At 40.6% G+C, this 15,575-nt stretch overlaps 1 protein-coding gene across 8 annotated transcripts in view; it reads right to left on the bottom strand.

Annotated features, from left to right (window-relative positions):
• FRMPD4 (FERM and PDZ domain containing 4) overlaps positions 1–15,575 on the bottom strand; it is a 403,518-nt gene that overhangs the window by 83,741 nt on the left and 304,202 nt on the right. For all 8 annotated transcript variants that reach the window (XM_072994369.2, XM_020786781.3, XM_072994367.2 and 5 more), the window contains exon 2: positions 11,099–11,215. In XM_072994369.2, coding sequence (XP_072850470.2) covers positions 11,099–11,136 — 38 coding nt within the window. In that variant the 5' untranslated portion in view covers positions 11,137–11,215. The remainder of the gene's footprint in view (positions 1–11,098; positions 11,216–15,575) is intronic.

The raw sequence follows: 15,575 nt of genomic DNA, 5'->3' as shown, positions 1-15,575 counted from the left end.
GGGCTTGTGCGGGCGCTCTCAGGCACATGGACAAAGCAGTGGGGGAGTGCACCTGTGCCCTCCAGCGCAGGTGTGAGTGCTCCCCCACCCCTTCATGCGGGTACTCAGGTGCATGCGTGAAGGGATGGGGGAGCGCTCACACCAGCGCTGGCACGGGTGTGTGTGCTCAAAGCAGCTGTGGGGAGGGGAGTGCATCCAGGGGGGGGAGGTCTGCCTCCGTGGCCAGGTCCGGACTGGCATCAGGCTGCGGATCAGTGGTTGATGACCTCTGCTGTAGACCATCTTGCCTACTGCCATTAGTGTTGTCAACATTCAGTCCACCCTTTGCCATGTAAAGCTTGGCATCCTTTTTCCTGATGTGCAGGAAAATACTGTGCAGCAATATTGAACCATTTCTTAGCATTTTGAATTGTGGATATAGATGCACAATATCCCACATTCATAAAGAGCATAAAAAATTTACACAGAGAAGCAGAAGGTGGCAGCATGCAAACCTAGATAAGCTAAGTGACTTGTTATTTTCCCTCTTATTTGTGCAATTGTATCAACATCCAAAATGCCAATAAAATATTGCTGATGCCCACAATTTCTTGCTCACATATTTATAGCCCATTTTAGTGCTTTTAGTTTAATAAGATTGCAGGTGTCCTTTTTTCCCCTGGAAAGATAATTGTTGGGAGTTTTCACTTTGACCGTTTCTTCTGTAAATAAATGAGAAACTGCATTTCTGCAGCTGGTTTCCGATGGTGGTAAAATGGCTTTTTGGCAGAATTGTCATCCATCATATTGTAACGCATTGTATTTAGCAACTATTATTTATAGTGTGTCTGATGCCACAACCATTTTTCACAGCATTCACTAACATGAGTGCTGTTAAATATCCTTTGAAGCTAATGTATATCGGCAATTACTGTATGTAAAAAAATGACCTCTCTTTTATAGGGAGGTTTAAAAATACATTTTCTAAGATACCTCATGGCAGATCAGTAAATTCCAGAATGAGAAAATAGGGCAAAATTTAAAATGTGATGTAAATACTGTGTACCAAACATCTAATTTTTTTTTGCACTTACTGCACAGTAGCTTTTTATGAAGAAAATTCTTATGCAGTTCTTTATCGCTTTTTAAGCACCAGGAGCCCTTAAAGATCTTACTCCTTTTCAGTTTCTATATACAGTATATGTTTCCTCTGTGTTTAGCTTGCTACCACTGTGCCATACATGCTGTATTGTGGCAACCTGGTTGCCTACACAGAGACTCTTCCATGTATCACATTTCACCATCTACCTCACTGTTTGTCCTTCACACTCCCAATATCCAGGTGTTGGGATGTTCCCCCTTTTGGTTAATGGCAAATTTAGAAAGTTGGAATGCTGCAGTGGTTCAACTGCAGTAATCCAGTCAAGATTCCACTCATGGCCTGAGTTCCATCCTTCTGAGGCTATATAATTAACTTACAAGTTAATTATATAGCCTATATAATTAACTTGTAAGTTACCCAGCGAATGCTTTAAGCAGCATGGGGCAATATATAAGCTGTACAACTTGCTTTGTTTTCTAATAGTCATTGCTATAGTCACAGCCTTCTACCAGTGAAATCCAAGTTTTCTCTTTTAATGCGGAGACATACTTTGGTTACTTATTCATAGCTTCCATTGCTTTTACATCTCTAGATGTGCACACCTGCATAACAAACCCCAGGAGGAAAAGGAACAGATGGCAGACAGAAAAACCATGTAGTGGAGTTGGGAGCAGTCCTTGTTTGCCTTCCAAAATCCCTGACCCGAAAACCACAAGTACCTCAAATCCTTCTTTTTAAAGGCAGGTCATTATTGCTTGTGTAACGTTAGCAGGCTTTTAGTATATGTGCTGCCCCAAAGTGTGAGCAACAATCAGAGACTAGGAAAGCTACATTTCTAGAATCGAACTCCCTCAAGATCTGTGGCTATGCTGGCTCAGGAATTCTGGGCACTGTAGACCAAAAAGTTACTTTTCTAAGAAGTAGGAACAATATAGGTGTACAGAAACAGCATGCATATGAGGAAAGAACCATATACATGTTATTTTTTTTTTACACAGCTAATACCTTTTAGCAGACTACATGCTCTCACATTTAACCACTTTTTAGTGCTGCATGTAATTCTGTACATCCCATTGTAGTCTTTGTGTGAGATCAGCAATCTTAACCATACTTCACGTGACATTATAGGCAAAACATATATGTAACATAACCTGTAACAAAATAATACACAGCATGCATTTAAAATATATTTGTACTTTTGCACATACATATTTACATTCAGGATGGCATTATTGTTCTTGAAATCATACTAAGGCATACGTAAATATTATTATAATGCAAGCTTTCGGTATCCAAAATTACAACATATATGTGGATTTTAATGATCAAAAACTGATCAAGTCCCTGAGGGCAACACCTGTCTGGTTCCTCCTCACTTGCAATACTGTACCAGCTAATTATTTCCTCTGTCTGAAGTCCAGGAGTAACATTTCCATTTTGTATAAAACTGTTCAATAAGCTGCTGCTACCAACACAAGGAATTTGAACTACTCTTTTCATAGTCAGCTGGTTTCTTGGCTTGCATGCTTAATTTCTGTTGCTATGGTAAAACTGAATCAAAAAGCTGTACACTGCAATTTTTTTTATAAAAACTGTAAGTATTTTTAATAAGGTCTTTAAATGACCAAACAACTTATTTTAAGGACAAGCACTATATATAAGCACTGCCTACACACACACTGCACACATATTTACTGAAAGTGGATAAAGTCTTAGCCACATCTTTATTGGTTACAGCAGCTTAAGTATATCATTTTCCTGAGAGTAATAATAATAATAATGATTGCTCATTTTTTCATAATCACATACATTTCAAAGTCCCTCAATAAGCAATGTGACAATACGTATTGTCACGTCAAATAGTCTGTTAGGCTCCTAATGTTTATATGAGCATTCACTACCCTCTCTGCCTCCACATCATAATGCAGACTTGTGCAAGGATAACTTTAAGAAACTGATGATCACAGTTAAAAACAAGCAAAACTTCAAAAGAAGCCATAAGAAAACACTTTTGGAACCCAGGCCACATGTCTGGGACTGTGGTTTCACCACCAGCACTCCACAAAAAACACACTGCACACATAGGTGGTGGAAGTGGATAAAGTGATAGCTGCATTTTTATAGGGAACAGCAGCAAAGTAATGTAGTGGGGAACATGGCACCAGATCCCAAAGCCAAGCAACTTATTTGCCAACTGATGTGACCTCCCAGTCCACTGCTGGATAACCAAGATGACAGGAAATAGGGTGCCCCCCCGGGAAGATCACTTAGAGCAGTGGTTCTTAACCTGGGCAATATTGTGTCCCAGAGGGTGATGGTACGAAAAGAGGTGACGCGGGGACGAAGGAACAGATGGGGGGGCGGTATGGGGGTGATGGAGAGAGCCAAACCTGAGAAGGTGGCTGCAGCCGCAGTGCTGGCAGCGGAGCTAGCAGGCAGTTCCAGAACACTTGGTGCTGGCAGCAGATCTGGTGCTGCTGCCATGCCACCGCCATGGGGAGGTGGGTGATGAGAACTTCCTCAATGGCTCGAGGGGGCATTTCTTTCAAAAAGGTTAAGAACCACTGACTTAAGAGGACCCGATGCTGTATGATGTGATGACCAAAGCAACCCACCTGAGCTAACACATCCCAGCCAGACCTCCCTCCAAAATCCCTGATATGATCCATAGCTTAGAAAAAGGAAGGGCTTGTCTGCTCCCATCCCTTTAACTGGATACAGCCTGATGCACCCAACCACTCTAATTATCACAAAGGCATTCCCCAATAAAGCTGTGATGAACATTGACATACAAAACTAAGGTATGAACCATGATTCAACAATATTGTTGAATAACAAAGTCTGAAAGCAAACTAAACTAGAGAGAGGTGGGCCACTGTATATTATAGTCCATGGGTGGACCTGAGTGAAAACTTCCTCGTTTTTGCATCTAATAGCTGGCTGAATTTTCATTGGCCTAGCCAGCCACAGTAGTGGCACAAAATGTGGTGACAGCTGCTGAGAGACCACGGGGCACCATTTAATCCATGGGCAAGTTGTTGTTGTGATCGCTGGCCGTGTGTGTGTTTAGTCGTTTAGTCGTGTCCGACTCTTCGTGACCCCATGGACCAGAGCACGCCAGGCCCTCCTGTCTTCTACTGCCTCCCGGAGTTGTGTCAGGTTCATGTTGGTTGCTTCGCAGACACTGTCCAGGCATCTCATCCTTGGTCGTCCCCTTCTCCTCTTGCCATCACACCTCCTTCATGGATTGCTGCCTTGTCGTGGCGAAGGGGCTTGAGTAACTCAGAGAAACTATGGGCTATGCCGTGCAGGGACACCCAAGACGGACAGGACATAGTGGAGAGTTCCGACTAAACGCAATCCACCTGGAGTAGGAAATGGCAAGCCACTCCAGTATCTTTGCCAAGAATGCCCCATGATCAGAAACAAAAGGATCGCTGGCCACCAGGCTGAAAGCTGGGTCCCTAGTGAATTGAAGGAACACCATAGTTTACAGCACACTCCTAACCCACAATTAGGCCTGCTAAAATGGAGTAGAAGAGTGAATAAAACCAATGGTACTCAAAGACTTAAAAGAGATGCTGGGTCCATTTACTGCTTTTACAGTAGACCTTAGGAACAGTAAAATTTCATAGGTCACTTGTCTTTCCACCACAGTGCCAGGCTAGCTATCAGAACAATGAAAAAAGTAAAAGACACCCCCCCTTTCCCCTCTACTTCCATTTCACCAACCACCACCATGTAAATCTGCTGTTTAAATAGAGAGAAAAGTGAAGGGAGTGCTTTGGGGGAGAAATGGGGATGGGATCATGGCGACCAGGACATTTTTTTTCCAGCCCAAGTTTTGATCCGGGCTGCAGAAGAATTAAATCTTAAAGCTTGAAGCTTCTATGAGGTGGCCCTTTAGGAACCACAGTGAATTGTTTCCGTGACAGGCATGGTTTCATTTCACTGCCATTGCTAATTAGTTTACTAATTAACAGAGGTATCAATACTGTATGCATTGGACTGAACAAAGTATATTGTATTCAGATGAAAACAGACTATGATTTCCATTTCTTTTTCATACCTTTAATCAACAGAAAAGAATGGCTGTACATATGAGGCTCTGGATCTTACCCTAATACTGTATAGTAATGTTAACTCACAATTTATTTTCTTTGCATATAGCAAAACAGAATATTCTGAAAGGATCATCATAGACATCAGTACACTTTGCTAGCATGTCAAATTCAATAGCATTGAAGGGACAATGCTACATGGCACAATTCTACAAATCCAGCCAAATCTGTCCCTGCTAACTCAATCCATTATTCCTTATGGGTGTCTTCTGCTCAGTGTTGGCTTATAGAAACAGATTCATTTCACTTCATCTGCTTCAGGTCCACAGTTTGTTATCTCTCTCTCCATCTCTCTTTCTATAGAGGGATCAACCTCTTTCTTTTACATTGGGATTTGTAGACACTGAGAATCCATTTTGTTTCTAACTGCCTTCAAAGTAAAGAGTGTGTTTGAGACACCATCAGATTCAGAAAGGGGAGGTGATGAGGGCAAAATATGATGCCACCAAAATATTTTAATAGAGAAGACTTGGGATCCAGAGTTTTAGCAGTACTTCCAATGCTATCAGGAGCTTGAAACCACCACATTTTTAGGTGAACTGGCTAGAATTACACCTAAACTTCTTTTTTTCCCAAAGGGAAAAGACTATGAAAACACTCCCTAAACCAGGCAAATCCTCAGAGACTTCGCAAACACAGCATTGCTTTTTGAAAGGCACCCTCAAACATTAAAGTGATTCAACACAACTTGATCACAATGCCGCTGGACTGCAAATTGCTTTTTGCTGACTCTGGCTCTGCAAGCAAATCAATCATAACATGATGAAGAACTGCAGTGGCGGCCTACAGAGGCTTAGTACAGGCAGTACCACATTTGTTCCACACTTCATCTGGCTGCCCAAAGATGGATTCAGCTGAATTTCATGCTTTCCTATTCCTCCCATTTAAAAGCTACTAAGGCAACCAGGACTCTTTAGGACAAACATAGCAAGACATCTGTAATTTCAGTTTTTATATGCATGCTGGCTGGTTAGCTCAGTAACTTAGGTATCTGGCTGCAGAAATTATATTATTACTTCTTATCACCTGGTGATGAACAGCTGCATGCATGAATTGATTCCACTAAAAATTCCCCACTGTGTCTTTTGTGAGTACAGCCAGCCTGTTTGGGCTTGGGCAAGCTGCACAGTCTCAGAAGTAGGGAATGGTAAAACATTTCAGAATATTCTTTACCTAGAAAACCCTGAAAAGGATCATCATATGTCAGAACTGACTTCATGGCTCATGGTTTATTATTTATTATATGCATTCACCCACAATCTTGCTTGTTCATATTTTGTAGGGTACCAAGTTCTATTATTGTAATACCCCTTAACTGCTGTAAATTTCCATATTCACAGTGAAATTATATTATCACGTCTATATCACCTGATGATGAACAACATATATGAATTGGTTCCACTAAAAACAGTGCTTGAAGCAAAATAATGCCATGATGCACATAGTTTCCAGTGTCTCCACCAACACGTCACAGACACATCTCAAAAATATGGGTGCAATATTTGCTTGCTTTTGGTGGATTGATCTATAGATCTATCATACCATGCAAAGTACAATTTAGGTGTATCTGAATAGTGTACATAAGAGCTGTTAATTTAATGATTATACAGAACATTAATATCTTACTGACTGTGCATTCATTTTGCAACCCAAAAGTTTTGGACTATGTGGAACTGAAGCACACTGATTCCAAAAAACATGCAGTGCTGCATCTTTTTATTTAAAAATTGCTCTTCTAGAATGCAGCACTTGAGAAACCTGTCTCATGAACAGGTTTCATGCCTGCACCAATAAGCGTCAAGATGTCCATCCAGGCATTAAAAATCTGTAAATTAATTCTGGGTAGAGGGAGTGCTCTCTAATTCTGCCCCTTCCACCTCTAATTCCATTGCCCTCCTTACACAGGAATTGTGGCATATGATCCATTAAACTCTGAAAATGAAGGCTTCCACTATCTATCCCCAATGGGGAATTGAACTCCCAGTGTCTGGCTCTGCAGCCAGAAACCTAATAACTGAGCTATCCAGACAACCCCATGCAATCTGGAATCCCGCAATTACAACCCTGGGCATTCAGATTCCTTACCACAAGGACAGCACACATAGACAGCAGAGGATCCCTGCTTCAGACTCACTGGCTGAAATCCAATTGTAATTACTGTAGGTTCAATTAATCCATAGGGAATGGGAGAGTCAAGCCCTATGTAAGTTCCATTGATTAAAGGCACCTGCTTTAGCTGTGATTTACTACTGCATTTCAACCATTGCCTTCTATGTGCAGAAGGGCAACAAAGTAAAAAATTACGAGGGTAGGTCTAGAACACTTCTGTCTACCTAAAGTGGCTGCACATGGATTTTTAACACCACAAATACTTATGATTTCACACTCTAATTATGTTTAATTCAAAAGTACTGTAATAAAAACATTTGCATTAAAGAAAAATATAGGTCCAGTACTTAGAAAAGGAAGAATGTGTATACTCAGAGAACATATGAAATAACAAGTAGACAGAATGCTAGAAACTGTAAGTAAAAGGGAGTCAAGGATCTTGACCTTCCCATTTGTTTGTTATTGATTTTGAAGCATAAATGGGTGAGTATGTTTGTGAGCCTCAGCACTGAATACTGTTGGTGTTATAAGCTGTTAGGGAGCAGGGCCTACCAGTGACATGTCATTAATAATATAAATGATGGAGTTTGGCTTGCTCAGGGCTACAGAAAGCAGCCATGAAAACAGTTTCAGTAAAGAAAAACAAAACTCATTCAGATGAGGCATGGGTTATTACATGATTTCCTTCAGGATGCTTAAGGGAACACAAGGCAGAAGCAACCAAGGAACTAAAGGAAACATGGGAACAAATGTATTACAATTCACTCCTTTGGGCTATATACTGTAAAATCATATCATTTTGGGAACTGAGGCAGCAATACAAGGCTACTGGTGGATATAAAATATACAATACAGTACTTAATAAAAAAAGATTTTGCACGTACCTCCCCCAAAAGATGGCAGGGCTCAACAGTTAAATGCAAATTTGAGAGTCTCATGAACAACCAGTATTTATCACAAACCACTGAATACATTGGTCTGTAGGTCCACTTGTGTGCTTCTGTGTATTTTGCCCAGCACACAAGTGCATTCAATCGACTAAAGGATCCCACTAAAGGAAGAAGGGAAGTAAGTTTGCTGGCTCTCTCACTCTCCTGCAGTCTCTCATACTGTTCTAGTACACTCTCAATTGCTTGCAGAAGGAAACTGAAGTAGGCAGATGGAAATTAGTGGAAAGTCCTGCTGCCCTCTTTTCCACTGTTGTCATGAGCAGAACTCCACCCTGTTAAATCTGGCCCATTATTATCACCACCTCCACCTTCACAGAAGGAAAGGTAACATCACCTATTGCCATACATCAAAGCCTATTAGGCTTATTTTCTTCCCCCTCATTTTTTTTAAATAGGCTGGGATCTTCTTCACTGCCTCAATATTCTTGGAATGCTCTGATTTTTTTTGGATTTATTCTTATTTACACTTGCTTACACTTTTGGATCACCTGATAACTGGCATTCACTCTGTGTTGTCCAATGCGTAAACAAATTTAAAATGCAAATGGAAACACAGGGACTACAGGCATCACATGTAGTAAGTTGCATCAAGAGTAGCTCATTCAATCAACGGAACTTATGGAGGAGCTGACTCACCAAATCCACACTGATTCAATGGGCCTACTTTAGTTGGGATGTATCACTGGGTTTCAGCCAAGAAAATGAGACACAAAGAGTAAAAACAAAAGCAAACCAGTACAGCACTAAAACCAAGCACAATCACCAGCAAATCAGAAGTACACTAAGTGTGAAAACCAGTTCTCAAAATGCCTGAGAAGGGGCGGGGGGAGGTTATTCACCTGGGACCAAAAAGACACAGACACAGACACAGACACACACACACACACACACCAGCCTTTCTCATCCTGGTTTTTCTGTGTACAGAACTTTTGTTTCAGAACTGAGAGTTGCTCCCAGAGGTCAGCAACCTGTGCCTTTAGAATGAGATTGTGCGTGCCTAGGCTTTTGATAAAACCAGAGGGTACAACAAGGGGAGAACAAGGAACCTTGAAAGGGAGATGATGCAACGTGTATTTCTCCCTGTCCTTCTTTCCTCTTGCTTTGGCCTTCTTCCCCATCCTTTCCCTCTCCTTGTTTTGAATGGTGATGTGCTCTACATGCAGAATGCTGAATAACATGGCCTTGGGCAATTCACTGCATTTCAAGCAATACCTTGAAACCTACAGACCTTCAAATCAGAGACGCTTCTTCAAACATGAGGAGCATTCAAGCACATAATGAGGGGACCATAAAACAAAAACTCCACTTGCCAGTTCTTTCCATTAATTGCGAACAGCGAGGTATTCACTGAGCCTGTAGCACTTGGTTCGACAGGCTGAGTGCTACAGGCTGAGTGCCCAGGAAGAAATTATCCACATGTAGGACATAGGAATAAATGTGACTGGATAATATTAGTGAAAAATGTCTGTAAACAGACAGGGAGAGCTGAATGTCTGAATATCTATCCTCCCAAGCCTCAGAGGTGTTGGCTGTGGCCTCAATGGTCTTCATGGGAAAAACAAAGAGCATTTTATCTTGAAGAACACACACACTGACGGAGAAAGGAGCAAAAAAAAGTTCAAACACAACAAACTTTTCAAACATTTTGCGAGCTTATCCTGGTCATTCTTCCATAATTGCATTACACACTAATATTTCAGTCATAGCTACAGGACAGTCCTACATATATGTATTACAAACTATTCAATTTTCAAATTGGCACCCTTTATACAACTTTATATAAGAACACATATAATTGCTTTGTTATATACAGCCCTTTTGAATAGTCAGGCTATAATCAAGGCACTTTTATTACATGTTTAAAAGCCTCCAAACATCCTCGTTTTAATGGTACTAAGGTATCACCAACAAAACATAAGCCACTAACTGCCACTGATATATACCTGTGCATCATTACTCAAAGTAAGGCAGTCATCGCAGGCATCAAATGGTGGGTGACACAGAAGAGCAGCAGTTCAGGGGCCACTTCCTTCTGCTGAATGACAGAATCATCTTTTTTTCATGCAGCCTGCCCCGCTCACACCATCTTAGGATAACCTGCTATCCTCTGGTGAGCTATCCAGTTGCCATGTCTGAAATCAGACTTAACCACTAGTTCATTCAGTTTATTTGTGTGGAATGGAAGAAGCCTCATCTTATCCTTTGCCTCAGGCAGTAGAATGTCATGGGCTAGCCTAGACATCAAACTGTTCTCCTGAAACCCGCAGGCAAGCTCCGGTGATCTCAGTTTATATATACATACAGGTCTCAGGAGTCTTCCAGTGGGTTCTCATACACATTAGTGAAGATCCTCAAAGCCTGCTTACATTCATAAGGCTACTGCAGATCCTTCCAGACCAACCATGAGGCCTCCCAGTGCTTCCAGCTTAACTCCAAGTGCTTCAGGTAACACCCCAAGACACATTGTATTGTATTATATTCAGGCAGCATTTTCAATAGAGAGGGAAAAAACCCCTGTATATAACCTGTATATGAATAGTACCCTTATTATCATAGTGGAGAAATTAATAAAAAGTGGAATTCAAGACTCATTTGAAAGACAGTTTACAGAAAGAAAAGTAGAAAACTATGGCGTTGATATTGTTGTAATTTATTCTGGCATATTATCTGTTACATTTATGTAATTATTTTTTTAATTTTACCTACTCAGAGAGTAAAGAGTCTGCCATTTTGGCACAAAGTATTACTTTTAATGGTTAACAAAACTGAATCGAACAGGCCTGAACGCTACACTGAAGTGTCCATATACAAATTGTAAGATAGCTGTGTTAACATACTTGATGAAGTAGTCTCTCCCATCTCTGTTTGCCGTCATCTCCCATCCATAGGAAGATCCCTGGTTCAAGGTCCAGGATCCTGAAGGAGGAGGCCAGCCTGAAGACTTGGTTCTGTGGCTAAAAACAAAACAAAACAATTCTTCAGCATACTGAGTGCAAAGCAAACCTAATCCATATAGTCCGACTACAGATTTTGTGAATTCAGCCAGCACAAGCCAATAACAAGCTTAATATAGTGTAAGATTAAATATATTATTCAACATACTTTAGCCCAAGTTCCTCCATGAACCTTGGCCATGGTTACTGGAAAAGTTGGGAATGGTTGTACAGAAAAGCTTGGAGGCCATCAGGTAGGGAAAAGCTGCTTTCCGATAAGAACTTTAAAAATACACTTTAAAAAAATCAGACACTTGGATCCTTAATTCTAGAATTACTCTGTTTCAAAACATTACATACAATGCTCCAAACAGCTTTTTATCCACAAGAGTTTTACAAGGACTTTGTTAGGAGATCCACAGAACATGCCTTACACCTCAAGTATCTGCCAACCATAGGAAGGGCTCTTATGCACACCAATGCTACATACACACAGTTCCTCCATATGAAGGAGAAATCCTGATTAGCTGAAGATTGCCCTTATAAGGTGGAACAGTACACACAGAGGGCTTCTTTGATTACTTAATACATGGCTAGTCCTATGCGTTAGCACTAGAAGCAAGGCCAGTTGATGAAACTCACATGTGGGTCCAGCACTTTAGGGGGGCTGTGTGAACCCCCCTGTTACAATTTAGTTAAGAAAAAGACCTACATTTCCTTTGCAGGGATGCAGAATGCAAAGAAGTAAATTACTATCCAGCTGCTTCCATCACTGATGTCTTAGTGTCTTTACACGTTCCAAGTATTAGTCACCTTAGTTTTCTTTCTGTAGCATAAGGTTGAATAGTACATTAATAGATTCAACATATTTTCTCAGTGTAAACACACCCTATAAACACAACTCCATGAAAGAATGGTTTACTAAAAGAAAAAAAAGGTGTTACTGATATTGACCCATTTCCAGAAATTTACTGAAATATATTTGATGAAATCAAAGTTACACTGCCAATTTACTCTGAATATGCTCAGTGTCAGGAGAAAAAAAAGCAGAGTAAGGCATAATTGACTGAGCTGAATTGGACACTTTCCCATCATAGATCATCTAATTAAAAGGGACACAAATTACTAAAATACAAATAATTGAACCACAAATATTATTTGTCTCCATTATTCACATCTCTAATTATGAGTTCCTTTACAGGCATTTACTTTGGCTTTTCCCTTGCTAGATATAAACAGCAGCAGGATTATGAGATAATCTCCTTTAAAAGCAATCATTTGGACACCTGCCGTGCACTACTAAGATGCTGCAACATGTGTACAACAAATCTTCACATTATATGCCAATGTTTACAGTGCTCTTATAAATTTTAAACTAAACAAATTAACAACATTACTCAAGTAATACCCTAGAAGGCTCAATACATGTTAATGACCTACATTAAATCCAAAGGCTATCATTCAATTCACTTCACTGTGGATAGCTCACTATAGGTTATATTCAAGACCATGGCCAGTTCTGCAAGAATGAGCCATTAGATCTTGTTTCAGGACCATGGAGAGCAATCTAATAGATAAGAGTACAGCTACATTATCTCAAGTAACTGATAGGGTTCTACAGTTCCACACCTTCAGGGCAACAGCTGGACTACAACTCCAACTGTGCTTCAATCCCAGATATGCTGGAAGATCACAATTTGCCTATTCCTGCTATCTCAAAAACCAAAATTTGCCAACCCCTATTTTATTTGTTCAAAAGAAAATGAACAGGAACAATATCAATAAATTTTAAATGTCTGGGGGCAAATTTAGAACTTTGTCTACATCTCATTCTTGGCAGCAAACAGAGTATGTTTTCTGACCACATGTTGGTCAGTTTCAAAATGGTGTCTTCATGTTTGTATTACTGACATATGCCCCCAATGACAGGCTATTCTTCAGTTGTACTAAAAGTGACAGGCAGAATTTAGTAGAAATTGTATACACAGTAAAACTGATTTATTGAAATGCCTTGTAGAATGGTAGCTATTGCTCATGCTTGAAACGGATAGCAATGAAAACCTGCCAAAAGCAATTCTTCTTTTACCCGCTTGCATGATCAAAGTGGCCTGAAATTGCTTTCCAATGTACCATGATACACTTCTGCTTTCAAAGAAACAAATGCAAATGTGTTGGAGGGAGATGAAATTGGGAGCTTGGGTTTAGTACAATCTACATTTCTCCCTGAGCAAGCTCTGCAACAAAGATCTAGTGGGCAAAATCTTATTGCTTAGCACAGTAAATTGTACTTGAGTAGACCCACTGAATCAATGGGAAGTTAGTGAGTCAACTGCGCCATACATCCCATTGGTTCAAATGCGCCTACTCTGTGATTTACTTTAACATAGTAAGGTGCAGTTAAAGTATGCTATTTGAATCAGCAGTATTTATGGAAGAGTTGACTCACTAAATCCCATTGATTCATTGGGCCTAATCTAGTGTGACATACTTACATGAAGCAACAGAATTTTGACCAGTTAATTGCAAACAGTGTGCAGGAGTTATAAAAAGTATCAGTTCCACTTACAGGTATGATATTCTCCCTTCTTCAGTGTTCTTTTCTTTGTTTCCTACCCACTAATGCTACAAACTTTTATACAAGAGCAGTAGTTCCCAATTTTGCATCCCCAAATGTTCTTGGACTACAACTCCCAGTATCAGAACAGAAAAGCAGCCCAAACTATTCTTTTCAGGATAAAGCTGAAGGACAAGACAGTCTGAAGAGAAGGTCATTTTTTGCTGGGAGCAAATACTGGCCGCTCAAATAGGCTAGATATTCTTTGTTGGCAGAAGCAGCCGGTTGCCTTCTTCCTTAGAGGAGAAGCAAACAGCAGTGGTGGTCAGACCTTCCTCCAAAGCCCCTAGGTTCAGTCTGAGTTGCTGGCTTCCTCCTTCCCTTTTTGTCCCCAGCAATTACTTGAAATCCGAGATTACCCCTTCTCTTCAGACAATAACCAGGGTGAAGACAGTCCTCTTGTAGTCAATAGGCATGAGCAAAGCTCTTAACATGGAGTTAAGGAAGAGGAATTTCCTATAATATCAGTGGATTTGTCTCCTTGTCCTCCTATGAGATGTAGAAAGTAAAGTTGGACAACTGGACAGCTCATAATTCTGCTGTGACAAACTGTTTTACTTCAAGTTCTCTCAGTTTCCTTAGGAGCTCTGAATATATAATCTTTTATCCCCACATCTTGGCTATTGCTAGAAGTTGAACGCTGTTTAATGGCTGACAGAGTTTTAAAATGGGTGTTTGTCAAAGTAACACTGAACATCCAACATCTAGAATAGGGAGAACAGCCATCCCTCTTTGTGTCAGGAGGCATCCTTCTTTCTGATTTTCTTTGGTTTGGAGGGAATAGGACTAAACTTGATTTAAAGGGCTCCTTTGGGTTCTTCAGGTGGAAAACTCCTGGTGCTGCAAAAACACTAAGTTTTCTCCTTCATGCTACATGTGGAATTGTAGCTTACCATCACGTGGTCTAGTTTGTGTGTGAGCAACATTCAGACCTTGGAGAAATTACCTTTTTGGACTAAAACTCCCATCACCCATCAGCCAGCATAGAATTCTGAGGTGTAGTCCCAAAACTAATTTTACTGCACTTGACTCTCACTATATTCTAGCTACACAGTGGCCATTACAAGCCATGTGCCTTGTTGCCCCTTTTCTCACTTCCACAGTTGTAGTCTTCCACATCTCTTTGGAAGCAGCTTACTTCTGAGTACACATGTTTATGATCCAGCAGGATAATATATTTCATGTGCAAATGCCTGATCAATTATCTTTCCCTCATCCTCACCCACATACTGTATATGCCAAATGCAGTGGTGTATGTAAGGCAGCCTCTTGGAGCAAGCCTTTGAAAGCAAGGTGTACTCTTCTCCACTGATGCTGGATGCTACCGAAGCACTCTGCAAAGAATGGCTTTGGATCACTCTCTTACCTCAACCAAGTCTACTCCTTCCCTGTTTGATTTGTGCCCTACATAATGTTAAGATACTTCTTGCAGCCAGGGAAATTAATCATCGTAATTAAGCAGACAAGCAAGTATGCTGCAGTCATAAGAAGTTAGTAACTGAGTGGAACTTTCAAAGAAGTAAACTAATGCTATGAACTTTTATACTAGAGCAGTAGTTCCCAACTTTGCATCCCCAAATGTTCTTGGACTACCACTCCCAGAAATCCTGACCAGCACAGCTAGTGGTGGAGGTTTCTGGAAGCTGTAGTTCAAGAATATCTGGGAACCCAAGGTTGGGAAGCACTGTATAAGAGTAATGATGAAAAGCTGCCATTCCATTTGCCCTTTTCCTTAATGCTAGAGTTTTCCAACTGCCCAGAACCCTG

Source organism: Pogona vitticeps, chromosome 3, assembly GCF_051106095.1.
Source record: "Pogona vitticeps strain Pit_001003342236 chromosome 3, PviZW2.1, whole genome shotgun sequence".
NCBI lineage: Eukaryota > Metazoa > Chordata > Lepidosauria > Squamata > Agamidae > Pogona > Pogona vitticeps.
Note: the sequence above shows the minus strand (reverse complement) of the source record. Positions and strands in the feature narration are given on the sequence as shown.